This window comes from Tenrec ecaudatus, chromosome 13, assembly GCF_050624435.1.
Source record: "Tenrec ecaudatus isolate mTenEca1 chromosome 13, mTenEca1.hap1, whole genome shotgun sequence".
Taxonomy (NCBI): Eukaryota; Metazoa; Chordata; class Mammalia; order Afrosoricida; family Tenrecidae; genus Tenrec; species Tenrec ecaudatus.
This window is the reverse complement of record NC_134542.1, coordinates 65,748,349-65,775,966: the sequence shown is the minus strand read 5'-3', so window position 1 is coordinate 65,775,966 and position 27,618 is coordinate 65,748,349. Positions and strand designations below refer to the sequence as shown.

At 49.1% G+C, this 27,618-nt stretch overlaps 1 protein-coding gene across 4 annotated transcripts in view; it reads left to right on the top strand.

Annotated features, from left to right (window-relative positions):
* Window positions 1–336: 336 nt before the first annotated feature.
* The window catches only part of MAP3K20 (mitogen-activated protein kinase kinase kinase 20), a 193,851-nt gene continuing 166,569 nt past the window's right edge, over window positions 337–27,618 (top strand). Inside the window, exons 1-2 of one of the 4 annotated variants that reach the window (XM_075529211.1) lie at window positions 337–455; window positions 17,728–17,920. In XM_075529211.1, the coding sequence (XP_075385326.1) occupies window positions 17,762–17,920 (159 nt within the window). In that variant the 5' untranslated portion in view covers window positions 337–455; window positions 17,728–17,761. Of the gene's footprint in view, window positions 456–1,125; window positions 1,285–1,934; window positions 2,048–17,727; window positions 17,921–27,618 lie in introns of those variants that run through there. The other 3 variants (XM_075529209.1, XM_075529213.1, XM_075529212.1) reach the window with 3 other exon arrangements.

The window sequence follows — 27,618 nt, the reverse complement described above, 5'->3', positions numbered from 1 at the left end:
AAATGATTAAGACCGTACTTCCTAGTCTGTATCAAGGAGAAAAGTCAATGATGAATCTGAGTAGCCCACTAGAAAGTTATTCTTTACCGGATATTCACCCATCTGTCCATTTCGTGTCTTTCACCTCCCTCTGCCCTCTTTTCTGAATCCCAGCTTTATGTTTCCACCCTAGCAACTTCGCTCTTTTCTTCCCGTGACGTCAGACTCCACAGGCAGTCAGCCAGTTTCCCGGCACACATGACTATTTCTGCCGATGACACCATCATTCTTCCAGTTACCCGGTTTTGCTCCTTGGCCTCATCCCTGGCTCCTCTTGTCTTCCACTCCACCGGGTCACCAATTTCAGTGCCCTCGTTCTGTCTCTTCTTTTCGACTCCCATCCTGCACACTACCTCAGGCGCTCAGGTTCCCAGGACCGGGCTGTGACCCCATCGACGACTCATCCTGACCCCCAGGTTTGCACCAGCCAGCCACTGGCCACCAGCGTCGGCCTCTCTAAACCACCACCGACAACAAAAAAACCCCTCTCCTCTCGATTCTAACTTTCGACAGCTCCCAAGACCAGAGAGTCAAGGCAACCCCCTGAATCATTCGGCCTGTAACTTTGCGACCTCCCCCCACACTTAGCTCCACAGACCCATCTTCCCGAACCCTGCAGGGTTTCGGGTCCCCATCCTCCTTTCCCTCTTAGCCTCACACCTGGACCGGGCTCTCCTTTCTTCATCCGACTCCTGTGTTCAAGCCGCCAGCCAGGGCCCCAACCTTCCAGAAGGTCTCTCCTGGGTGGTCCCCGCAGCCTTGCGCTGTCTCTTCCCCTTCCCAACTAGCAGATGGCTAAGGAAGCCCCGTGGGGCAGGCAGCGCTCACCCATCTTTGGCTGGGGGGCCCTCGCGGAGCATGTGGCTGAGGACTGAGTTTGCAGTCCGCACCGTTCCCCATCCCGAGCGCGGAAGGCACAAAGGAGCCAAGCGCTTACTCTGCCCTTCTCCCCACGCAAGCCCCCTGCTTGCGCCCGGAGTCCCCGGGCAGGTGGCCGGCGGGCGGGCAGGTGGCCGGCGGGCGGGCGGGCGCAGGGAGGCCCCGCGGTTCCGCGGCCGGAGGTAGGTGGTGCTGTTGCGGTGCGTGCCTTCCTCATTGGCGCCGGGAGCAGAGGCGGAATGTTCAACTCCTGACTCGGGCGGAAGCGTGGGAGCCGCGCGGGCCGCTGTCCAGGGACCCCGCCGCCGCCGCCGCCGCCGCCGCCACCGCGCCCCCGGCTGCCGTTCGCGCCCGCGCGGGAGCCAGGTGAGGGCCGGCCCGGGGCGGCCAAGGCCCCGGGAGGGCCCGGGCGGGGGGAAGGCCCCCGCGCCGCGAGGCGCCCCGGCGTCTGGGGACCGAGGCCCTGCCGGGGAGCGGGGCCAGCGGCCTGGGGACGCCGTCCTGCCCGCTCCCGGCGCGGCCGGGCCCCAGCCAGCCGGCGGGGGAGCGCGCACCCCGGGCCCCGCGAGCGCAGCGCCGTCCGCCCGCCCGCGCGGCCGCCGGGGAAGTTGGCGCCGGAAGAGCGGGACGCGGCCCGGGCGTGGGGCGCCTGCAGCCGGGCCGAGCCCTGGCCCTCCGGGCGGGCCGCGCGCGCCCCGGCCTCGCGGCGGCGGCTGGGGTGCCTTTCGGCGGCGCGGGGAGGCCGCGCTCCCAAATCGCGCCCGGCGGCCCACCCTCGGGGGGCCTGCGCGTGCCAGGGCAGCCCCCGGACCTGCTTCCTCGGGACTCGGCCCGGAGCCGAAGTGCCCTCTGGCGCAGACCGCTCCCCGCCCTTCCTGCGGCGCCCCTGGGAGCGCGCGCCCGCCGCACCCCGCGGGAGGGGGTCCCCCTGCACGGACCCCGGGCGGCCGCAGGCCCAGGGGGAATGCTGAGACTGTCCCCACCCCTCGCTTGCTCCTGACAGCTTTCTAAAAACTTTCCCAAACTGGCTCGGTGACATTGAGCTGACTTTTAAAACAGGGATGATCTTGTTCCGTTGCTGAAAATGTATATTCCCCGTGTGCCTTGAAGTCTGGCATAAGCCCTGCCGGTAATGACTGCTTTTGTTCGTTTCTTTACCAATGAACGCAACACGATGTAGTGGCCAATTCCAGGGCTGCCCGCCACCGAGGTGCTTTAGGGTGGTCCTTCCGAATGAATTCAGGGTGTTTGCGTTCACACCGTTAGCTCTAGAAGCTGGCCCCGAGGGTCGCCTTGCTCCCTCCCCAGGCCTCAGCTAAAGTGAACAGCCGGCCCGGCCCCACACGCTCAGACAAGAATAGACTAGGCATGGGACTCAGGGCCAGTGACTGTCATCTTTGCAGTCGGTCTAGCTCCATTTCGGCCGGGTTTTAGCAGGCTGGCCTTTCGGTGATGGTCTGGGTCATTTGTGGAGCTTTGTTTAAATTCCTGCTGTGGCCCTGAGAGATTTGGGAGACTAATTGAATATGATTTGGGTTTGTTTGGAAAGAGAATTGAGATAAGGGAAACTGGTCTGTCGGAGCAGTGCGCACTGTTTATTTCTAAGTCTTTCACAATCATTCCAACTGTAACTTGTGGGGATTATTTTTTAAACTGGAAAATACTTTTAATTCCAAAGTTTGAGTGGTAGTAATTCCACATAAATGACCATCATAGAGTGACAAGGACATTTTTTTTGGGGGGGGGGGTCCAGGAAAGCAAACAGGTGGTTGATTTCTTTTCCTTGCTCTTTTAGAGAATACATAAGACACATTGAAGAGAAAATCATTTCCAAATATTAAGGGTTTGGATCTAAAAATGGATGGTCAAAGATCTTGGGAACGAAGGGACCTTCTTGCCAAATAAGGACACTTGGCAAGCTGCACTGTGTATTTGAAGTTAGCACCAGAGTAAGTGTGATTGGCAATACTTTGGCCGAGGCCTATCTGGCACAGCAGTGAAACGGACTCTGATAGTGCCGCAGCCTGTACGCTGGAGTTAGGAGGGGCAGGCACTGCATGGCCAGTCATCAGAAAAAACACTTGAGCAGTTACAGTGATGTCTTGGGGAAAGAGGTCAGACATGAAGTGAAGCTCTTAGTGTGGCTCGAAGGAGCAAATGGACAGACACTTGATTCTAGAAATTTATAGATTGAGAGAAGAAAAGGGGAGAATCAATGTTTGCGGTGTTTGTTTTTTTCCAAAGAGAGAGAGGAAAAAATGCACTTTGTGGTGAGTTATTATTTCTTGGACTAAGATAGCTTTATATGCACATGAACTTCAAAAGGTTCATGGGGAAACTGTCATTTTCATTTTTACCACAAACTTTTTGAAGCACCCCTCCCTAAGTCTGTATTCGGAGATGTGGCAATAAAAGTCAGAGTTTGGATCATGTGATTTTTCATTGTACTCGGCCCAGGATGGCGTGTCCAGGAGGGTCTTGTCTTGCCCATCTTCATGCCATAGGAACAGTTCCGACCTCCTTTGGTCTTAACTGAGAGCACAGGTTAGGCTGCTGGTCTTCGGATTCTTAGCCTTGCCCCAGAGCACACCAAGGAGCAGAGTTCTCGCTGTGACCAGAAAACTGCACCTGTTAAGGGAACCCACACACCAAACTCATTGCCATGGAGTCAGTTCTGACTGAAGCCCCGGGGGGCCCAGGGCTTATCCTGGTGGTGTAATGGCTATGCATTGGGGTGCACTACACTTTGAAACCACCAGCAGGTGACTGCCTTGGGAACTCACAGGGGCACTTCCGACCGGTCCTATACGGTCGCTGTGAGTCGGCATCGACTCAATGGCAGTGAGTTTGGGTTTTTTTTGAGGACAGGGTAGACCCGCCCTGTGCGTTTTCAGAGACTGTAATTCATTGGTAGAAAGCCTTATCGTGCCCCCAAGGAGGGACTGGTGCTTGTGAACCGCCTTGCAGTCAGCAGCCCACTAGGTCACCAGGCCTCCCAGTGTCAGAGGTGAAAACTAAAAAAACTCACTGCCATCGAGTTGATGCTGACTCAACGTGACCCTGTGGGACAGGGTAGAACTCCCTCTGGGTCACCTAGACTGTAACTGGCGGAATAGAAAGCCCGTCTTTCTCTGGCGGAGCCGCTGGTGGTTTGTGAACTGCCATTTCCCGTCACAGCTTAATGTGTAACCAGTGCGCCACCAGGTCTCCCGTGTGTGAAGGAAAGAGAAGCATAAACGCTGGGCCTTACGCTGACTGGTCTGACTGATGCCTGGGTACTTTCATATGAGACCCTTTAGGGACAGCGGACGCATTGGTTATGCCCTAAAAGTTGGTTGGCACACAGTAGACGGTTCTGTGGGAACCAAGCGGCGACACATTTCCACGCGCTCCCCTGGGTCACAGCTGCGAGGGAGCATGTAAGCCTCAAATGGAACTCAGGTGGACATTAGGCAACCTAGTAATTACAGTGACAAGGAAGGGGCCCGACGGGGCGGAGCACATGAGAAGACGAAGAGAAAGACGTGCTAGGCAAGGGCAAAGATAATGTCCATGGAGTCAGACCCAAGTTTGAATCCCAGTCGTACCACTTCCCCACCCTTGTCGACCAAGCTCGGTGGTGCTGGACTGTTAACTGCAGGATTGACAGACGAGGCTGGCTGCAGCTCCTGGTGATGGAGTCACCAGTTCGACTCCATCCTACAGGGTTGCCGTGAGTCAACATGGATTCAATGACGGCGGGCTTGTGTTTTATTTTTTATCGTACACACCCTTGATCCTCAGTTTCCTCACATTGGAATTGGAGACAGTCATTGCTGCTTTATGAGGCAAATCCTATGAGCTAGCACATGGACATGCATGCAGGAATGCCGGGAACTCCAGCCACCATAGCCGAGTGCCGGAGAAGGCCGCTTTTCCACACTTGAGACATTCTACATGGAAAAAGCTGCTCATCCCACATGCACGCAGCTCCGACCTACCCTCAGTAGGCCAGCTTTCCCCGGGTCATACTATGTATGTCGGAGCTACAAGATTTTCATAGGCCTACACGGCCTTTTAACCTGCCTGTGTGTGCTGCAGGGTTCGTTTACAGCTTGGTAATATTCTTGGGGGAAGCTCTGAAAAGTTCATGTGTTCCCTGTTTTCGATGAAGAGTTTGAAAGTTGAACGAATAGATGAAATCACTTAGAATTCTGAAAGCTGATTTTGAACACAGCGCGTCTTCAGGGCCCTTCTCTTCGGATTCCTGTCTGGTCTCACACATAGGAAACCACCTAGTGAAGGAAAGAATCACCGCCTGCTAGCCATGAGGTCAGCAGTTTGAAACCACCAGCCGCTCCAAGGGAGAAAGACGAGGTTCTCAACTCCTGGTACAGTCTCGCACAAAGGCAGCCCTGTCCTGTCCTGTAGGGTCATCATGAGCCAGGATTGACTTGATGGCAGTCAGTTTGAGTTATGGTCTCCCTGGTGGCACTGTGGGTTAGGCATTGGGCTGCCAACCTCAAGCCTGGCAGTTCAACACTGTCCCCCCACCCCCCAGTTGCCCCCCAAGAGAACCACGAGGCGTCCTGCTCCTGTGGAGAGTTCCCGGTCGTCCTTACAACTCTACCTGAGGTAGCTGTGAGTCCTGGTCATTTCCTGGGAAGTGGCTCGTTGGGCTGGTTTTTGTTTGTCTGGGGTCCTATCCGGATGTAAATCTCTGCTTATGAAACTTTTTTACCGGCGTACTCTTTGGGGGGGAAGGAGGAGTGTGCTCTTTCAGGGCTCTGGAAACCTAACTGTCAATACCCTCCTGCAAGCAAGAACTCTCTCTCCAGCTTCTCTCTTTTTCAATCTTAAAAATGCCTGTGGGTTTGCATTCTCTTCCATACAGCGGTATTTGACTTGTTTGGGCGAGCCTCTGCAGGCAGGCAGGAAGCAGCTTGCTCCCCCAGACCTTAGAGCAAGCGGGTGCTGGAGGACGTGCGTTCATGTGCAGTTTGCATCCTCCAGGTGGGGCGGCATGCCATTTCAGGACCACCGGCATGTTCTCATCTAGGGTCCTGCAGCCCAGCCCGCTGTGGCGGTGGTCCAGGCCCATCTGAGAAAAGCACCAGCGAAGCCAGGTCCCGATCCAAGGACTTTTTCATTCAGTAGGTAGACGGTGACTGTCCAGGTGACAGCGGTGCTTCCTGGCTCAGGGGGTGAGGCGACGGGGGAGTAGTAGGATGGAAATCTGGAACGTGACTCATTTTCTCCACGTCAGTTTTGGCAGGAGGACTGGAGGATGACTCCCCCCGCCCCCCAGTATCTGCAGCTCTGATACTGATCACTGTGCTCTTCCTCTGGTCCTGCGGGCGGGAGTGGGGTTGGGGGCGGGGGGCGGGGTGGGGGGGGCGGAAGGAGGCTCTCAGTATCAGGCTGTGTCCCCAAGAAGAGGAGGGAGACGGCTCACACTTTATTCTAGGTGAGTTAGTCATGATGTACTTACTCATAGGGTGGGAGTGGATCTTTAACACACATTTGTTCTTTTTCGGAGCCGATGCAGGAGCCTCTTGCTTGACACCCCTGCCTCCCATGGAATATTCCCAGGGATGCGGAACTCACCACCAACTGTTGTCCACCTGTAGTTTTGCCGGTGGATCAGACAAGTTTAATTCTGGGTCTTCCGACGTTTTTAACACGCCCACTTCCGTGCCCCTTCGTGGTGGGCACCAAGTTTTTATAATATTCATACTTCCCATTCTCAGGAAGCACTCATTCCAGGCAGTCCAAAACTGTCTGGCTTGCCAGCAGCCAGAATATAGATATGGAGTTCTTTTCTACTTGATAGCAAAGTGTTTGGGGCACAGAGCACAGGAGCTCAGCTGCAGCAGGACCTCGGGGTGGATAGGAGGCTGGCTGACGGAAATCAGCCCTATTAACCCACAAGGAACTTCTGGCTTCCCATCCTCCTCCCTTAGATCCATTGTGCCTCCTGTCACATGGGAACTGTGCTCCCGGAAGTGTCCAGCATTAGATCGCCAGGCCTTTCTTCCAAGGCACCTTGGGGTGGATTCAAACCCCTAACCTGTCAGTGAGCTCTCTGGTACTTGATAACTCTGTGCATGGCCCAGGGGGTCCCCTCCTTGGGTTCCTGTGCATCCTCCTAGCCAACCGGAAGAAATGGGTCCTGTCTGGGTTCTCCCTGCTTGATTCAAGAACCAGCCTGATTCTCTTCCTTCCTGCCTCTAATCAGTCCACATGCCACAATGGGCCTCCAGTCTCTGAGCAAGAAGACACCCTGCCTGCACCGTGGTGGAGATGGGACCTACTGCACCTTTCCTTCTTGGGCGTCTGCGGCAGCGGGCATATTGCCCCACCGCATTCTGTGGGGCACGTGCCCCTCCCTGGCACAGCATTCCTGCCCCACCTGTATTGTACCTGTCTCAGGTCACGGCTGGCATTTGAGGAAGTGTGCTCTGGAAGTATGTTTCCACACTTTGTGAACGACTCAAGTTCAAGTAAGAATGTCTCAGTTAACTCTAAGTTCATCTTTAGTGTAAGCTTGAACTGGAGAGCTAGGTCGTATGTGAAGCACAGATAAGAGCGAGAGAGAGAAGGGAAGCAATTGCTGTGGTGTTATTGGGCTGCTGCCCTCAGCTAAACAGTCCAAAGAAGTCTTACTCGCTGGCCCAACCTGTGTACGAGACAGGCCTTTTTCTGGCTGGGCTCGCTCATGGGAGGAGGAAAGAATTCTCTATGGTAGGCACAGGACTCGTTAATTCTGTCCTCCTGCCAAGTCTTTGTAGCTCATCTTTCAGCTCTTGCCATTCTTAGTGATGAAAGCAAACCAACATAAACGACAGAACAGCATCCTGGTTAAGGTTAGAAGTCCCCGCGTCTTAGACCTGGGTGTTAGGACAGAGGCACCAAACAAGAACGTTCCTTATTTTCTTTAAAAGGCAAGCGCTGAGGAGAGGGAGAGAGATCCCCAAACATAATCCGAGTGGGATTGCTTTAGTGCCCATGATGAGAAAGCACATACTTTATTAGTTTATTCACTGACCTATGTAAAGGAGGCTGAAATAATACCGGCACGAATAAATATTCAAGCAACGAGGTTGGCAGAGCAATGTGTGGAAGGCTGAGGGCAGTTGGTGTTGCGTGTCTAGATCATGATGAAGCGAGGCCAGTTTTCCTCTGCAGTGCTTCAGAAATCAATTTAGAACTGTTTGCCCCTGTGAGGCAGGAGAAAGTGAACTAAAATAAATCAGGACTAGTAAGAGGAACGATTTTGAATTCAGAAGTAATAAGTCCATGCAAACTTAAAAAGATAGGACAATCCAAACTAAAGCCCCAGGTTTTATTTTCTGAAAAGGTTAAAAATCCTCTTAAAAAGTAGATTTAATTTGGATACTAATATACACGTGGGATTCCCAAGCATCTGACGAAGCAGGGCAGAGCCGTGGTGGCGCCTTGGTGAAGCGCTGGACTGCTAAGCCCCCAGCTGCTCCGTGGAAGTAAGAGGTGACCGCCTGCTTCTGCGAACGTGGACAGCCCTGGACGCTGTCAGGGCCAGTTCTGCTCTGTCTGGTGGCATTGCCAGGAGTTGGAGCCGCCTGGACATCAGTGGGCTAGCGTTTCTCGGTCAAGAGGCAGGTGGCAGTTTCTTTACCGAGGTGTCTGTTTGCCATGTGCTAGTAAGAAACTAGCCCTGGGAACCTAGAATCTGCAGAGCACAGCTAGCTTTGTTTTAATCATTGAAATATCCCGTTTACGAAGAAAAAACAGTGTTTAGAGGAGAAACAAACCCACAAGGGATCGTAGAAAATTCCATACCCTTTCAATTCCATTTTGCCAAGAACTTTTTGATGCCCCCTTGTGTTTCCTAGGCGCCCTGGTGGCACAGTGATGACACATTGGACTGGTAACTACAAGGTTAGCAGATCAAAACCACCAGCCACTGAGGTGGGAGAGAACTGAGGCTTTCTACTCCTAGAATGGCTAGGTCCTTCACTACTCCTGTAGAGAGCTACAGTCTCGGAAGCCCACGGGGGCAGTCCCACCCTGTCCTCTAGGGCCGTGAGTGTTCACTACTAAGATAAAGCTAGAAGACCCAGAAGTTTGGGATTGTCTACCAGCCTTCTCTGACCATGAGCCTTCCCTGCAGCCCTGTGAACGCCGCAGCTTCCAGGCTTCCAGTTTTAAGAGACTTGGTAACAGAATGGAAGGGATTTTAGGCTTTTCTTTCCAGTATGTTTAGGAATACCATAGGCTGCGGGGATATGGAAGCCTTTCTGATGAAGCATGGGATAGTTTCTAAAACACTGGACATCTGTTAGCTGCCCATGAACTGGACTCCATACTTTAAAACCGGACCTTGGACAGAGGTGGGAAGAGCAAACACGCCTGACGTCACCGCTGTAAAAACAAAGCGGCGAGAAGATGAAATGAGAGAATTGGACTGAGTCCTGCGGTTCTCTGACGTTTATTTTGATTTGTGTGGATTGAATAACCCAACACTCTGGTTAATTTTTTTAATATTCCAGAATTCTAGATTCAATGGGTTCCTTTATTCTAAAAGTGAGAAAAGTCATGGACGCAGAGTTTGGCTACCTCCTCTCTTCAGAGGCACTGCCTGTTGTTTAATACATGCCAGACTTTGAATGATAGGCAGGAGCCCTGGTGTCACTGAGGGCTAAACATCGGGCTTCTAACTGCAAGGTTTATGGTTCAAGCCCACCAGCTACTCTGGGGGGGAAAGATGAGGCTGCCCACTGCCATAAAGATTTCCAGTCTCAGAATCCCTATGGGGAAGTTCTACCCTGTCCTGAAAGTTTGAGTAAGAATTTTGATAGCCCAGAGTGTGTCTGATCGGTGCTTTTCATATGCCGATGCTTCCCTTGACAGCTGTGCCAAGTGAATGCTGTTATGTCTGTTTTTAGAGGGAGAAACAGAATCAAAGATACAATGTGCTGAGTTCAGTATTTCTAAGAGGTGTGTATGGTGGTGGTGGTGGTGGGGGGGCATACATAAATCACCGCCATCAAGTTGATTCTGACTCACACTGACCGTATCTAGAGTTTCTGAGGCTGTCAATTTCTAGCAGAGCAGGATAGCCTCATTCTTTTCCCACAGGACAGATGGTAGATTTGAACAACTGACCTTGTAGTTAGCAGTCCAACGCTTGCCCAATAGCGCCACCCTGGCTCCTTACTAAGAGGTGGAAGCAGAGTTCAAACACAGCTATCTACTAATTATAAGACCTTGCTCTTTTAGCCTATGATCTTAGGGGGCTTCTTTTGTTTTTAATTCAGGTAAAAAGTGGGGCAGAGTAACTCACAGAAGTCAACACTGATCTGAAAAATCAAGAAGTAAAAAGGAATATCCTCCCCCCACCCCTTACAACAAGTTAATCTATATTTTTTTAACTTGGAGAAAATTTGTCTTACTGTTCAAGCACTCCAGTGATTGAATTCAAACCACCAAATTATCTATTTTCCACGAATTCAGAGTTGGGCCAACCTATTAAGCATTTTAGCTTTTGTTTTCGAAAGACGCTTTCTCTGACGTACTCCACAGTGTGCGTAAACACATTAACGTTTAAAACAGTGTTGAGCATTCGTGATGCCTGAAGTGAGGGTGCTACAGCAGTAAGACAGCGTGTCTGCAGGAGACGAATCGCCCGGGCATAACAGCAGTTCTTTTAACACAGCAAGATGGAAGCCACCTGTGACTGGGCGTCCTATCTAAATGACTGGTGAAAGCCTCACACATTTCCTGGAGGACGTGGCTGAAAGTTAGACTATAGTTTGGTCCAGGGGTCCTCAAACTTTTTAAATAGGGGGCCGGTTCACTATCCCTCAGACCCGTTGGAGGGCCAGACTATAGTTTTAAAAAAATAAACGATGAACAAATTCCTATGCACACTGCACATATCTTATTTTGAAGTAAAAAACAAAATGGGGCAAAAACACTGGGCGGGCCGGATAAATGTCCTCGGCGGGCCACATGGCCCGTGGGCCGTAGTTTGAGGATGCCTGGTTTGGTCAGATAGCCCTGTTCTCCATGAAGCTCTAAGTCTGATTAAGTACCAACGCAGAAATCCAATTTTGGGGGGTTACAAGTTGATTCTCTTAGAATAACTGTTTTAAATGTACGTATCTATGGTCTAATGTCCAGATACACAGGTAGTATTCATATATAGATAGGTAACCATGTTTTTCACTGAAGGCCAGTGATGGTTTGCCAAGCTCACTGGCAAGAAAACCTGTACTCATACCCTCGTGAATGGTTTCGCCGTTCAATAATCGGACAAGACTTAATTTTTGCTTTTTAAATCTCAACACAATTCAAGTCATTGCATAATTCCATTCATACATTTTTAAAATCTCAATAACAATTCAAGTCATTGCATAATTCCATTCACTCATCGTCAGTTCCCAAACGGCAGGATGTACTGCAAAGTGAGAAAGAGGAATTCTGAGAAGGTCATGACTAGTTGCTTCCTGCCAAGAGGTGGAGAGGCAGGGGAAGCCGCCCCTCAGTGGACAGTCTGCCTTCCGGGCCGTAGGCCGCTTTCAGATGTGAGTCATTCTCCCTCACCTCATTCCCATCCCTCCGTTTACCCTGAACCAGAAGGGGCAGATGGGTTCATATTGGTCTCGGCCTTGGCGTGGATTTCTTTAGGATGTAGGGCCGTATCGAACACACACGCTACTCTTCTTTATTAATGCCATGACTTGCTTAGGGAGGGAAGGAGTTCTTCCTCTGACTCTCTCTCTTTTCAGTTATCTCTGACCAGGACGCACTAAGGGGATCTGTCGCATATAAATAGAGCTGAGATATTTGGTCACGTCTGAATTTCAATCCTTGAAAGGCGCCAGGCAGTTTGAAAGATGGCGTAAACTCTGAAGAGCCGGTTCCTGGCGGTCCCAAAGGCACAGTTCTCAGTCTCCTGACAAGCCTAGACAGCCCTTTCCAAATCGGAGGCACTCACACACCCGACGGGCCTGAAGTTTTACTTACTCTGCTTGAAGACTTCCCAGCTGCAAAATGTACGGGGAGGAGCAACCAGGAGCTGCTTATCGGGCACTCCTTCCTTTGACAAGTGTTTTTGAACAAAGAGGTACCTGCTGAAGATCCCGTTTTCAATGGAAGGGTACTGCCTTAGGAAAGTGCAGTGTGGGGGGAATGCAGTGGAGTCGCTGAATGGGTGGAGCTGCCACAATACAGCATGCAGGGCCTGACACTGTGGCCCCACGGAGGTGGCTGGTGCTCCGAGAGTGCTGGGCAGAGAAAGCAGTTCATGCCGACACCAGCCCGCGCGCACAGGCCTGGAGTTGGGCGAGAAGATGGCTTGTGCCAGCAAGGACAAGTCCCTTCAAGTGTGTGTGAGGAATGTGAAGACACGGAGCACGGGTGATTGAAGGGAGGAAGTGAAGCCACAGGAAAAAATTCTCCAAATTAAAGGACACAAATGGTGGCCTGAAAGGACTGTTGCAGTCATCCAGGCTGCTGTCACAAGTGCCAAGCGCCGATGGCTTTCGCCAGCAACGATCTTCTCTCACAAGCTGGAAGGTCAGATTCACAGCACTGGTTCTAAGGGGAAGCTCCTCTGAACAGCTGTGGACCCAGTGTCTTCTGGAGATGCACTCACATGTGGATTAACAGCAGACTTTTCCTTGGGTCTAGGACAGCGGTTCTCAACCTGTGGGTCGCGACCCCTTTGGGGGTCGAACATAACAGTAGCAAAATGACAGTGATGAAGCCGCAATGACAATAATTTGATGGTTGGGGGGTCACCACCACATGAGAAACTGTGAAAGAGTCGCAGCAGTAGGAAGGTTGAGAACTACTGATGTCAGAGGATCCAAGGACTGTGCTCAACTGCTAACTCTTCGTTCTTGGTAAATAGGGGTCTCTCTCTCTCTCTCTCTCTCTCTCTCTCTATCCCTTGTAAAGTAATAAAGAGGCTGGACACACCTAGGAAACCGCCCTTCTTCAGTTGAAACCTGTGACCTAAGAAAGGGTGTTTCAGAGGATCCTGCCTCATTAGCATAGCAGATGTAACCTAATACTCATCTCTCTGATGTGGTGGCTCCCGCAGCCCTGATGGGAAAGCTGAAGTCACTGGAAGCACTTCCAGGCTTGGAAATTGGGAAGAGGGCTCCTTGAACAACTTTGTGGACGAGATCCATCTTTTTACGCATTCCAAAGAAAGGTGACCGAACATTATTGTCAAATTTAGCACAATATCAAATTTAGCACAATAACTCCACGTGCAAGTAAAACTTTGCTGAAGATCATCCCATAAGGGTTGCAGCAACACCTTGACAGGGCGCTGCCAGAGGCTCAGGCCGGATTCAGAAGAGGACGTGGAGCAAGGGAGGGCATGGCTGATGTCAGATGGATCTTGGCGAAAGCAGAGAATTCTAGAAACAAGTCCGCTCGTGTTTTATTGACTATGCCAAGGCATTTGGCTGTGCGGATCATACACTACGGTAGCCTTGGGAAGAATGGGAATTCTAGAGCACTGCCTTCTTCACATGGGAACCTGAGCATGCGTCAAGAGGGCGTTGTGCAAACAGAACAAGGAGATACTGCACAGTTTGTGAATCAGGGTTGTATCATCCTATTAATTAATCTGCTTGGTGAACAAATCGTCAGAAAAGCTGGATTATAGTGAAGAATGTAGTGTCATGATTGGAGGAAGGCTTACTAGTAACCTTCAATGTGCAGAGGACACAACCTTGCTTGCTGAAAGTGAAGAGACCTTGAAGGACTTGCTGATGAAGATGAAGGATGGCAGCCTTCAGTACGGATTACAACTCAGTGCCAAGAACACCCAAATCCTGACAACTGGACCATTAGGTAACATCATGATGGAGAGAGAAAAGATGGAAGTTGCCAACGATTTTCGTCCTGCTGGATCCCAGTCAATGCTTATGAAAGCCGCAGTCAGGAGATCACAGGATGCACTGCATTGGGTAAATCTGCTGCACGAGACCTTTTTAAAAAAGTGTTGAAAAGCTAGGATGTTCCTTTGAGGAGTAAGGTTTGCCTGACGTAAGCCGTGGTATTCTCAGTTGCCTCATATGCATCTCAAAGTTGGACGTTGAATAAGGAGAGAAGAATCAGTACATTTGAACTAAGGTGTTTGCGAGTAATATTGAACCGCAGTAACACTGAATTGCAATTACAAATGAGAAAGGAAGGAAATTGTCATTGATCCCCACTTAGTACTACTGGGAGTAACAGTGGCTTTGCCAAGACTTGTGCCAACTGAACGTTGCTAGGACCGAATGCTGCAATGTGATTGCAGGCGGCAAGGATTATGGGCAATAAATCCTTATCTTCCCTAAGTAAAAGTTAATAAATAAGATCCAAATGGGAAACAATCGGGAAGCAGCTCTAGAAGCACGTGCCTTGGCGACGTGGAGTGAATGTCAGAAAGAAAGCTAGAGGAGCTGTGGGAGTTGAGAGTGGGAGTTGAGAGTGGGAATTGGGTTTGTGTGTGAGTGGGGCAGGGAGCCTCTGCTTTGTGTTGTACACGTTGTCACCCTGTCTGACTTCCGATACTTTGATAAATGTAAAAGGGAATTAAAGAAATAGACCTGGACCGTGACCCTGAGGGGATCTGAGAAGTTGGCACTTCTTTTGTTTCCATTTTGTTGAATTTATAATCTATAAACCCACCTCTAGAGCACTCCAAAATTATACGAGTAGTCTCTTCTCGTCCTCTCTCATGAGTTTAGCATATATACATGTACATATACTTTAAGATCAATTGTAGAGCCAGCTGTGTGTATAATAATGTGGGTGCTTTTTTTAATAATGTGCTTTCCCCTTATACTGGCCGTGCTCAAGAAGCCGGGTGGCGCAGTGCTTAAGTCCTCGGCTACCATCTTAGGTATCTGGTACTGCTATAACAGAATTACCACGAGTGGATGGATGGTTTTGATACATGTTTTTCTCGTACCGTTTAGAAGTTAGAAGTCCCAATCCAGAATGCCAGCTCTCGGGCAAGTCTTCTCTTTCTGTTGGCTCTGGGGGAAAGATCCTGTTTCCTTTTAGCATCTGTGGGCCTGGTATACCTTGGGGTCTCCGTTCCTGATTCCTTTCAGCATCTGTGGGCCTGGGATTCCTTGGGGATCTCCGTTCCTGATTCCTTTCAGCATCGGTGGGCCTGGTATTCCGTGGGGATCTCTGTGTGTCTTGGCATCAGGCTTCCCTGGGTCTAGGAGATTCTTAGCAGGGGGAACCAGGTCTAAAGAATGTACTCCATTTTTGGCTGTTCTTTCTTGGTGGTAGTCAGGTCCCTCCCTGTTTTCTCATCTTTCGTGGTTTGTAAGATAAAAAAAGATGCAGGCCACACCACACGGAAGCTCCGCTGACATTGGATCAGAGCTGTAACCCGAGAGAGTTGCATTCTATCCTAATCCCCATACAGCTGAGTGGCCGATGGCGTAACATGACGTCACGGAGGATGAATGCTTTATCATCTGCTACCCTCCACTCTACCTGCCGAGTCATCATCACATAGCTCTAAACCAATGAGAATCATGGCTCAGCCAAGTTGGCACATATTTGTGTGTTGGGGAGGCAAGAGGGCACAATTCAGTCCATGACATCTACTAACCAAAAGGTGGGTGGTTTGAACCCACCAGCAGCAGTTCCACAGGAGGAAAAGACCCGGCGGTCTATTCCCGTTAGGATGTACAGCCGAGGAAACCCACTGGAGGCAGTTCCACTCAGTCTGATAGGGGCACTTGGAGCTGGACTTGACAGCATGCAACATCATCAACAATAGCAACCTGCTTTTGTTCAAACTCTGATTCATCGAAATGACTTAAACGTAGGCGGGTGGATGAGCAACCCTAGCTCTCCCTGGCCTTCTCCTCAAAGTAGAGCAGTTCAGCTTCCCCCAGAAAATCAGCATTCTTCAGGGGCTTGATGTTCCTAAAGTGGACTGCGGGTCAGGTGCTCATTGGGATTCCGAGGGGTTCGTACACATCACCCGCCAAGGCTGGCGTGGGGCGTGGAAAGCATTTGTCACTTCATATAGGTTGAAACTGCCCCTGCCTCCCTTTCTTATTTCGAAAAGTCAGAACCACAGAAAAACGGAAAGAGTAGGAAGATGCCCACGCACCTTCCCCCTGGATTCAGTTGTTAGTATTTTGTCACATATGTTCTCCTTCTTTCTCTCTACACGTGAATATACTTTTCATGGGGAGGGTGTCCGACCGTTTTAAAGAAATCAGTTGTGGACAGCATGGCCTTTAATACTCCCACGTGTATCATCTCCCAAGAACAAGGGCATTCTCCTGCACACCCCAAATGCCATTATCTACTACGGATACATCAGTGTGACGCACTGTATAGTTCATGTTTCCCTAACACTTCAATAACACTTGTAATTTTAAATATATATATATATATCTCCACAGCCCAGTCAAGGATCACAGGCTGCCTTTTTCGATCATCATGTCTCTCCTAAGTCCCCTCATGCTAGAAGTCTAGCTGTCCTTTTTTTAAGCAGGGAATTTGCGACATTGACAGTGTGAAGAAGGGACACCGCTCTTGCAGAATGCTCTGCCGTGTGGATTTCGGCACTCTCGTAATGTGTCACTGTGGCGAGCCTATAAGTGCAGACTGTATAATCTGTCAGGTTTCAGATGTTGCCTGTTCTGGTTCAGTGCTGGCAAGTTGGTTCCGATTCACCGTGGCCGTACGTTCAACAGAAGGAAACGATGCCCGGCCGTGCACCTACCTCACACTTGTTGTGACATTTAGGTTTTTGCCTAGGCGAAAACTTTTCTGTGGCGTTTTGCACATTTGTTGTTGTTTCTCTCTGCTAACTTGGGGTCTAGCACAGAGTATTACCAGAATGACCTTATTCGCATGGAGCAGAGTAAAACTCCGTCTTAAAAGAAATGTTCTCCAGTAGAACTGGTCCCATAGGTGTCCGAGACCAGAACTGTTTACGGGAGTAGGAAAGCCGCATCCTTCTCCCATGTAGATCGATTTGGTGTATTTGAACATCTGACCTTGCGGTTAGCAGCTGCAACGCGTAATCCGCTAGGCTACCCTGGGTACTGTAAAACTTGGTAGACCATAGAAAATATCATCACTCTGGGAGGGGTGATGTGTTCCTCTGGAAACAGCATAATATATATATTTTTTAACTATTCTTGGCAGTGGTCTTTGGATGATTTCATACGTTGTAATCAACAGCACGTCTCCTGCTCTTTAATTAAGCCCTGCTGCGGGATACAGCCCTGGGCTTCACCTCTGGGAAATCCTGGCCGGCCTGTTGTATCAGGCAGCAGCTGAACGGGTACATGGGAGCGTGGGTCGGGCTTGCCGCATGGTGGCTGCCCGGTGCCAGGAGGCTCGGTGGCCCAGGCTGTGCACATTTTGTGCAGAGTGAGCGCAGCACCGAGCGATGGCATGCCTCAGATGCCAGCCAAGTGGCGCAAGCTTGCTGTTGAAAAGCAGGCTTCCTGTCGGCCGGCCGGCGTGATAGGAGACCTGGTGACACAGTAGCCTTTTCAGAGCTCCTGGGGATGCACAGGAAGTGCTCCCACAGGCTTTGTTGGGGGGGTGCGGGAACCTGAGCCCTTTCTCTGAGCACAGCTGCCTTTCAAAGCCTGGGCCAGTTGCTGGCGCGTTGTGCCCGGGCTGCCAGGGTGAGCGCCGTCCCTTGGACTCGCGACTAGCCTCTCTTTTCTCCCTGCCAAGGCAGCCGGGTCTCTCGGGAAGGGTCAGAGGACTCGCCGCCCCCCTACTTGGAAGCGGGGCACCCAGGCTTCAATGGTCAGTGTGCCCTTGCCTTTCTCTCTGCAGGTCTTGACGAAGTCTGACGCCTGGCCAGTATGAGATGTCGTCTCTCGGCGCCTCCTTTGTGCAAATCAAATTCGACGACTTGCAGTTTTTCGAAAACTGCGGCGGAGGAAGCTTCGGGAGTGTCTACCGAGCCAAATGGATATCCCAGGACAAGGAGGTGGCCGTGAAGAAGCTGCTGAAAATAGAGAAGGAGGTAAGGAAGGTCCTCTCCGGCCAGCAGAGGTGGGCTTGAAAGCGCTTACGTCAGCTCTTCCAACCTAGAGGCAGAGGGTCACAGCGCTGCAGGGGACGCAGCCGAGCTTCTGGGCCCCGTCCAGGAGGCCCTTTCCCAACTTCCATTCTGGGCGCCCCATAAATAGAAATTATTGCAGCGTGTGCGCTAGGGTTGAGTTCTCCGCGGGGTCATCTGAACGGAGAGGATTTCTTTCCATGGTACAAAAGACCGAATGTTCTCTGAACCCGCCCGGAGGCCGAGCGAGATGGCAGGCCTTCCCAGGCTGCAGGCCCATCTCTCCAGGGTCAGCCAAGCAGAGGGGTCAGTCCAGAGCAGCTCAGAAGGTGCTCAGCCCTTCCCCTGGAATTGGTGGGCTCCCACCCGCAGGGCCATCCCTTTTGTTCTCTCTTGGTGGTGTTTTTTAATGCAAAAAGTCAGACCAGTTTGTGGATTCTACTTCTGTCTAAGGCCAGCCATGGTGAGCTTGGGGCTGGGCAGAGAGCTGATCTACTCACCTTGACGTTCAGAGCCTGGACACTGAGGGCCAGACCAGTTTAAGACGCCGAGACCCTTGGCCCTTTCTCGGGCACGTGACACAGTGCGGTCCTTTCTGGCCTGTGAGTAGCATCGCTGACCTGCAGGGGTTCCGAGCTAGGCATTGGAGAACTTTTAATAGCCACCCTCCGGAGCTTGTTGTGGTCATTTCTATTTATGTCTGGTTTGGGCTGATTCTGGTTCTCTTCAGTATCTTTTTGTAAGCGGACTTCTTCATACCTCTCCGTCAGTCCCCCGGAACCGTTTCCTTTTGTCATTCACTGGGGCAGTTGATTGGGGAAGAAAGCCCGGACTGATGGCACTTTGTGCAGTTTCTTGCCCCCGCGGTCAGCAACCACCTGGTTGATGGCCCAGCAAAGGGACGAAGACACCTCTGCCTTGGGGCTGCAGGAAGTTCAGGAAAGCATTAAGTGAGAACTTTGAAAGCCCATGTGTGTACGAAACAGGGGAGTGCTGTGTAGGAAAGTGGGGGTTCCCTCTCATTTCTTGATTTACCAAAAAAAAAAAAAAAAAATCTGAAATCGCCCCGTAATAAAATCACACCTCATTCTGAAGGGGTCCTGGCATCTTTGACCTAGTGAACTCAAGTCTTTTTGTAGACAGGCACCATCATCCCCATTTTATAGACCGGGAAATAGGACTCTCAGAAACTGGTTTCCCCTGGAAGGGCAGGTCAAACTCAGGGGTCAGACAACCCCGCTGTCCATGAGTTTTAAATTCTGAAACCTCCAGGTGCCAATAGAAGATGAGCCAATTACATCATTTCTCCACAAAGCTGCGTATAAGTAGGCCAGGATTTGAAGGCATTTGGCCCTGCAACTTCAGTGCCTGGAAAAATTCTTATTTGATTGCTGGAGATGGGCTAGACTCCACGAGGCCCAAGATAGACGGGGATAGGGACCTTATAGACTGTAGCTCGTGGATCCCACCCCCACCTGCATCTAATCCCTTTGCATCATCACAGAGAAGGGGCCCCCGTGGCCCAGTGGTTACGTGCTCAGCTGCTAACCAAAAGGTGGGTGGTTCGAACCCACCCAGGAGAAGATACCTGCGGGTATGCTCTTGTCAAGATTACAGCCAAGAAAATCCATGAGGGCAGTTCTGCTCTCTCCCCCATGGGCTTGCTATGAGGCACAAACCCATTCGGTGGCACCCAACACCAAGGATGACAATACTTTTCAGAGACCTGTGAAAGTGACAGAGACAAGCCCTGGGACAGGCAGGGGTCAGACCTGCCAAGCCCCGGCTTTTGTGTAGGCATTTAACCCGAGGGTGTCAAGTTCTACTGTTCGTTGATTACAGTCAATCCCAGGCGCATAACTCATAAACTTGTAAGTGGGAGAACCAGGAACTCCTTTCAGTTTTGGGACAGTGACCCCATGTGGGCTGTGACCTTGGGGAAGCAGACTGCCAGGCCCTTTTGCTCCGTGGCGCCTCTGGGTAGGTTTGAAGTGCCAACCTTTCAGGTCATAGTCACGCATTTGATCAGTCGTGCCACCCAGGCACCTGCAGAGAGGGGGGCGGGGCGGGATGCTGTGGAGAAGCACTCCTTCATGTGCTGCAGCCACGCGAGGTCGAGGTGTCAAAATAAGTGTTTGGTGGCTAGCAGTTTTGGAGAGGAAATATGTGTTTCTTATGCCACTTAAACTCTGCGAAATAAGGTATTGACTTGCTGGCTCCGTGTTTTCTAAGTGATGATATGAAGTACCATTTGTCAGATTTTAAAGTGACATCTTAGTTTAGAAATGAACATATTTGAAAGTGTAGGTTCGAATTTCAGGTGGTAGGATGGCATCAAAAATAAGCGTTTAAAAACTTAATAAAGAAAGAGAAGGATGATTTTCTCTCTTACTTTTTGATTTTTGAATTCAATTCCATGTTACTTGGTTGTTTTTACCAGTGAGTTATAGAAGCAAGAGATAGTTAATAAAATACTCGTAGTTTACTCAATTTTTACTCCAGTGAATGTGTGCCTTACATGTTTTTCTTTCCCTGTGTGTTAGTGTCCTGTGAGCACTATGTGCATTTAATGGGCATGTGTGTTACTTGTGCTGGCAGGCTTATGTGGAGAAATGTGCTACTTGTGACTCTTTTAGAATAACTTGGTGTATATACGCTACACATGCACATCTGTATGAGATGTATAATATACATGACACCTCTATATATGAACTAAGAGAAAGGTGGGAAAATATGTAGCAAAGTATAACATTGCTTATATGAAAGGGTAGAGGAAGACTGTTTTTATTTGTTTATGTTTTACTTCAGTTTATTTGTAGCCTCTACTTTAGTGAGTATTTTCCCCTATATTTAGTGAGCATATATCCTAGTCTAATGAAAAAAATGACATGAGCTTACTCTTTCGACATACTCTTTAGAATTTACCTGTTTTTGTTAGGTTCCTGAATTACTTTTCAATTCATAGCAACCCCACATGACAAGGCTAGAATTACTCCATAAAAATTTCCAGGCTTTCATCGTTTTGGAAGCTCGCACGGAGCTGCTGGGGGATTCAAATCACTGCCCTTTCAGTTGGAAGCCAAGTGCTTAACCATGGTGCCACCAAAGGTCCTTTGGACTTTCATTTTTAAAAAGCATTTCAACCTAGAGGAAAATATCAAGACTAGTGCTATAGACGCTAACAAATCCTTCTTAACGTTTAGAAACAGTTGCTGATCCATGAGAATGCTGGTGTGACTATTTCTAAATACCCTAGCATGCTCCTCCCAAGAGCACAACCACAGTACATCTATCAAATGTGGAAAATTTAATATTGAGATAATATTATGATCTATCACTAGTAATCAAATTTTGCCAATTGTCCCAGTAGTGTCTCTCCAGGAGCTTTTTCCCCCAACCTAAGGCCAGTCTAGGACGACATATTTCTCTTGTCTGGAGTAGTTTCTTTTTTTTTTAATTCAATCATGCAATTCAGCAGTTCTCAACCTGTGGGTTGTGGCCCCTTTGGGGGTCGAACGACCCTTTCACAAGCGTCTCCCATTTCATAACAGTAGCAAAATGACAGTGATGATGTACCAACGAAAATAATGTTATGGTGGGGGGTCACCACCACATGAGGAACTGTCTGAAAGGATCGCGGCCTGAGGAAGGTTGAGAACCACTGATGTAATTGTTTTTGTTAATTGTGGCAGAAACATACACAACAAAACATGCTCCAATTCAGCATCTCCATGTATAATTCCTTGCCATCATCATACTCTTCATGTGGCACAACCATTCTTGATTCCCTTTCCCAAAGGATCCCACCACCATTAACACAACTCCGGGGCCCTACGCGACAGCGCTCCGCCTTCACCGCGTGGAGCAGCTTCTTACCGTCGTGACTCTCCGCTTGTGTGAGGCGTGCACGCAGGACAGTTGTTTGTAGACAGTCCCTCACCGGAGGTTTGTTTGATTTTCACACACGCGGAATGTGGTTTGGGTAGGAACGTTGGCCGGGTTGGCCTGTGTCCTAAGTGCTGTCGGAGAGTCAGTGGTGCATGTCTGCACCATTACTGGGTCGACACCTTTTGAACTCTTGCTTCAGGGGCAGGGCCCCGTCCAATTTCTCCACAGTAGAAACACCTATTTTCCCTTTGGAATGAATGATTCAGCTGTTTGCCAATAGACACATTGAGACAATGCAAATGTCTTCCTCAGCTAACTTTTACCTTTTTTTAAAAACATCCATTGATGATCCTTATTTGAATCAAATATTGTGACAGTTTGCTGTACAGAAAGCAAAGAAGTCCACCATAAATGAGTTTGCCTTTCTTTCACTCCCCCCTTCCATCCATCCACCTACCTTTTTATTTCATTGTAAGCGTGTGGATTCTTTTTAAAACTCAAGGCACTATCATTATTTACTCTTTTTATTCATTTTATTCTTAAATTGTTTTTGATTTAGCAAATAGGAGCCCTTAGGGCTCCTGTGTCCTTTTAATATGGCCCCATCATTTTCTTAGCATTTCCTTACTTCTGGCAGAAAAAAATTTCTAATTTCAGTTATTGCCTGCTTCATTCCTAGAACTGTTGTTTCTTTGAGAAGCGTTGGTTTGAGTTACCTGTAACTTGGCCTCATGATATTTTACAACCAAGATGAGTACTTAATATAAAATTAATGGTTCTGTAAATATATCTATTTTACTCACAGAGGCGGTTAATTTAAAATCTCTGGATAGCTAGCATCTATGATATGCTCCCATATCAAAACCTTAAAATATTAATTTTTATTGAGCCAGAAATTTTATTCCTAGGTCTGGATCCTAAGGAAATGATTGGAGAGGCACAGAATGGTGGATAAAGTAGGATGTTCACCTTAGAATTGGGAATTTTCATATACATTTTAATTTAGCATTGGAAACCATCCTAATGCCCTACAATAAAGTACTGTTTGATTTGCATCAAACTCAAAAACCAAACCCACTGCTATTGATTCAATTCCAATTTATAGCAACCCTGTAGCACAGGGTTTTGAGACTGTAACTCCTAGAGGTTTCAAACTGCTGACCTTGTGGTTAGCAGCCCCACTGGTAACCACTATGCTGGGGGAAAAAATACTGAAAGAACTAGGGAAATGCTTATAATGTATTGCTAAGTAGTGAAAACAAGTTATAAAATAGTGCATAGATGTGATAGGGTATAGAGCTAGCATTGTAAGCTGAGGACTTTCAAGTGCCCTTTCTCGGGATCTCACTGATGATAAGTTAGATCCACTCCAGATTCTTGGCCTCTTCCCCTCCATTCCTGAGTCCCTGCTGGTAGCTTCCATTTGAGACAACCCCTGCTTCGTTCGCTCCTCGGCCTGAATGTGTCCGTTCTTCTAGGTCACTGGCTCTCTAGATGTGGCCCATGAGCAGCAGTAGCAGCATCTGCTGGGAACTTGTTAGAAATAACATCTGTAGGCCTCTCCCCACACCTACTGAGGCAGAGACTCTGGTGGGTGGAGCCTGGTCATCCATGCTGTAGCAGGCCTTCCAGATGTTCCCAGCCCTGTTCGAGTTTGAGGTTGTACCTTGCTGTATCAGACACCAAATACCGACCATCAGAATGCTAAGTTTGCAACTTTAGGAACGCTGCCAGACGGGTGTTGGGGAGTATTTTGTTGCCGAAGGGCTTTTCCGACTCTTGAATTCACCAGTGTCCAAGCTCTGCTTGTCCATATTATTGAGCCTAATGGACTCAAGATTGACCTAGAAATGGCAAGCATTCGTGAACCTTCAGGAAATACTACCAGAGTCAAGACACAGATTACTGGTTCTCGTCTCACAGCCCGGCTTTGTCTTTCATCTCTGGTCTGAATTTTCCATCCCCATCCAACTACCCAACTGTTCTTCGCCCCTCCTTTATCACCTCCCTAATTTGGTCCACACTTCCTTTCTCTGCCAGTCTTCTCTGCCCGGGCAGAATCTCCTCCCTATTCAGCTCTCAGGCCTTCTTTTTCTAGGATGTGTGCTCTCTCAGGCCCCACAGCTTAATTTTCCCCTGGCCTGAGTTTAGAATATGTGTTAGGCAGGGTTCGCTAGAGAAACAAAACCAGGACACTTGTGATTATATTTATATAAAAGGATAGGTTTATATAGCAAAAAGGAATACAGCCACACAGCAGTGCAGCAAGAGCTCAGTCCAACTCCCTTTTGTGGGACAGTTAATCCACGGAAGGGCCTTCCAACTCATGCAGCCACTGGTCCAAGACCAAGGAAGCCGGCAGTGGGGAGATGAGGTGTCAAGGCGTTGCCGAGGCCAGAGGGCAGTGTTGTGAGCTGGTCATGGTGGAGCCTCATGGTGTAGGGGTATCGGTGTGAGGTGGCTGGCAGGTGGTCCAGCATCTGGAGGGGTGGCAAGATGAGCGGAGTCGGCCTGTAAGTGGTGCCACAGCGTGGAATGGCATGGCCACGTGGTCCCCCACAGTCCATGGGTTGGTGCCACCCACAGGTAGCACAGCACCTGGTTGGGGCAGAGCGGCTCACTCACCAGTGGTGACCTGATTGAGAGGCTGAACTCCACCCACATGTTCCTTCGGTGCCATGTTGCCGCAAAAACACTGTCACATAATACTGAACATTCATTCCGAGGCTTTGGCCGTGCAGTGCTTTACAGCTTGGCCGTTAACTGAAGGTTGGCGGTTCAAACCCACCAGCCCCTGTGCTGGAGAAAGATGGAGAGTCTGTTTCCATGAAGATTACAGCCATGGCCAGGGTGGCTGTGACTGAAAAATCAACTTCCTAGTGAAACATTCGTGCCACTAATTTGACATGATTATAAAAAATGCCTTGCGACATCAGTTTTGCTCTAAGTAATTGCCACTTTTCATATGAATATGCATGTCTTCTCATCTGAAAAACAGGGCTGACATGAGTACCTACATCCTAATGTTGTCGAAGGTTCAAATGAGATAATGCAGGTAAATGATCTCCAAGAGTACAGGTAGACCCGGGAGACATTTGGGTTGGTCCCACAGGGTGGCCATAGGCCTGTAGTTTGTGAACCATACGTGTGTCCTGTGAAGGACAATAAAACAAGGTATACCTGTTCTTGACCCTAAAGATAACTGTTAACTACCAGTTGTAGCCTCACACTTGGTAACACAAAGGTGTCATCTCTTGTGAAAATTTTAACTCATTGCTGCCAAGACATTGACCTCAAGAAGCTGTTAACAGCCTTATTTGCATTTGGCAAGAGAGAGAGCCATGGCGAGGCTTACCATGAGCTTGGGATGGGCAGTGGGCGTCCCTGGGGTGGGCTCGGAGGGCAGAGACTGCCCTGCCCACCATGGTTGTCATCATCACTGTACTGAGTAGAACTACCCCTGTGAAGGGAATCCTGGGGTAGGACCCTCTTTACGGGCACCTCACAAGAGTGGCATCTCCCTTTGACAGACCAGAGATAAGACATGGCACATCAGCGTGACTGGTGGATTGTCTCCCTTGCTGTGATTCGTTCCTCCTTGTCTCACAGCACACAGCTTTGCCCACAATAAACATTAAAGTGCTTGTTCCTTGATGCTTGGTCTCACGTTGGGAGTTCTTGCTCATTTTTCTTAATTAGGAAAGATAGCTCGCATGGATGGACCACCGTCAATTCTCCATTTATTCTGCTTTGAACGGTCAGGGAGAGTAAACGTGTCTGTCTTTCCTGTACTGATAGCAGAAATTCGGGTTCTTGTCTTTACCAAGAGAAAGATTTGCTTTTTGGAAGACATAGGGCATCACAGGGAAGTTTACTAAGAAGCTTAATTGGATGAAGAAACCTTTCCCAGCCTACAAGCTGGTCTCTGTATTTCTAGTCCCTTGTGTGCATACCCAGGATCCCTAAGAGTTCTGGTGCAGCTAAGGTTCTCTGGGCTTTCATAAGAGGTCGCAAGGAGCTCTGGGAAATGGAATCCCAAGATGTTGTCATGGCCTCCACACTTGCTCTGCCCACCTCGCCACCTTTGCCTCTTAGCAAGAGGCTCTGGGAAATGTAGTCCCAAAGATATTATCAGACTCCACACATACTCGGTCCGAATCTCCACTTGCCTTGGCTCAGTAGCATTGGTCGTCCAATGCTTGACGTCCAGCTAGCTAGTAACAGAACCTTTGCTTCAAGGCACCTGATTTTTTTTTGGGTGGGGGGTGGGTTTGGCTTGTTTAATCACTTTATAGAAAAGTGTGAGAAATGTACAAAAATGAATCTCCGCTTATTGTTTCTTACACTTGAAAAGACAATAATCTAAGCTTTGTTGCTAAGGTCCCTCCGCGACCTGTATAGCAGAGAGCTCCTTGGAAACTGAAGAGGTCCAATAACAAAATAGCCACCTGTAGGACCTTCTGAAGCAAGTAGGTCCTCGTGCAGAGGAGTCACAGCCCACCCCTTACTTAGTAAGGAGATAATAAAGCCACATTTCCTTAAAAAGCCAGACCACAAACAAAGCCAGCCTTAAAGCTCTCGAGGCACCTGGTTTTTATATAAATGCCCTTGATTTAGTACCTTTTACCTTTTAGATGTAAATGTTTAAGTCTCTTCAAAACTTTGTTAGGTTACATATTTACTTGTATGCCAAGAGGATTTTCAGTTTGCCATATGGCAGGTTTTATTGAAACTGTTGTTTCAGAATTTTATTAAACTAATATTGATCTTAATATATTGGGCAATAAACACTTCAGTTGGTAAATATTTGTTTTCTAGGCATGCACTGAATAGTATGCTGAAATTGAACCAATTCATGTACTCCTGTTAAAATGTACTCCTGTTATACAAAACCAGGCTTTTGCTGCTGCAAGAAAAATAACGGGTGGCATTAATTGAATTTCAGGTAAATCAGAAATACAAAACCAAACCCAAGGTCATCGAGTTGATTATGATTTGTAGCAACCCTAGATAGAATGGACCAGAATATGGGATTTCCAAGTCTGTAAATCTTCACCGGAGCAGACAGCCTCATCTTTTCCCCCAAGAGTAGCTGGTGGTTTTGAACCAACGATCTTGTAGTTAGCAACCCAACACCAAGTCCACAGTGTTACCAGGGGCCCATAATGCCTATTATGACACACTTGATTGTCAGACTTCAAAACACAGAATCTCACTTGGCTGTTAAAACAGTTTCTAACGTTATTTTTTCTTTGCTCTTTAGTGAAGCAGGAAGTCACTGATTACCCAGAGCAAAGGCCATCTAGCCACTTTTCCCCCTGAGGCTGGCCTCCTGCTCCTGAGGAGGACCCCCAGCTTGTTTCTCTTTGAACATCGCCAACACAGGATACAGGTTCTTGAGTTTTTCCAACAGTTTAATTCCTGAGAAGTTCTTTACAGTGTGACTTCCAGCCATTGGTACTGGCTGTTGCCTTTGAGCCTCTGTGGCTCCCTAGCACAAATCCTATCCTCTTCCCTGGATCCGCCCCTTAAGGACAGGGTCTGTGTCCTGTGCCTCTTGGAATGCCCTGGGGCCTGTAAGCAGTCAGTAAGTGAATGTGCACACACGAATGGGACAGTAAACATAGGGTAACATCTCCTCGGCCTCTTCTTTTACACTTGGCAATTCCTGAATCTGTGAGAAAGAATATGTTTGGCAGTTCTTGGTATACTTCACAGCCTTTTCCTTCTCCGTATCTGGCTTATTTTTGGGGGGTTCTTGAGAAACGCATCTG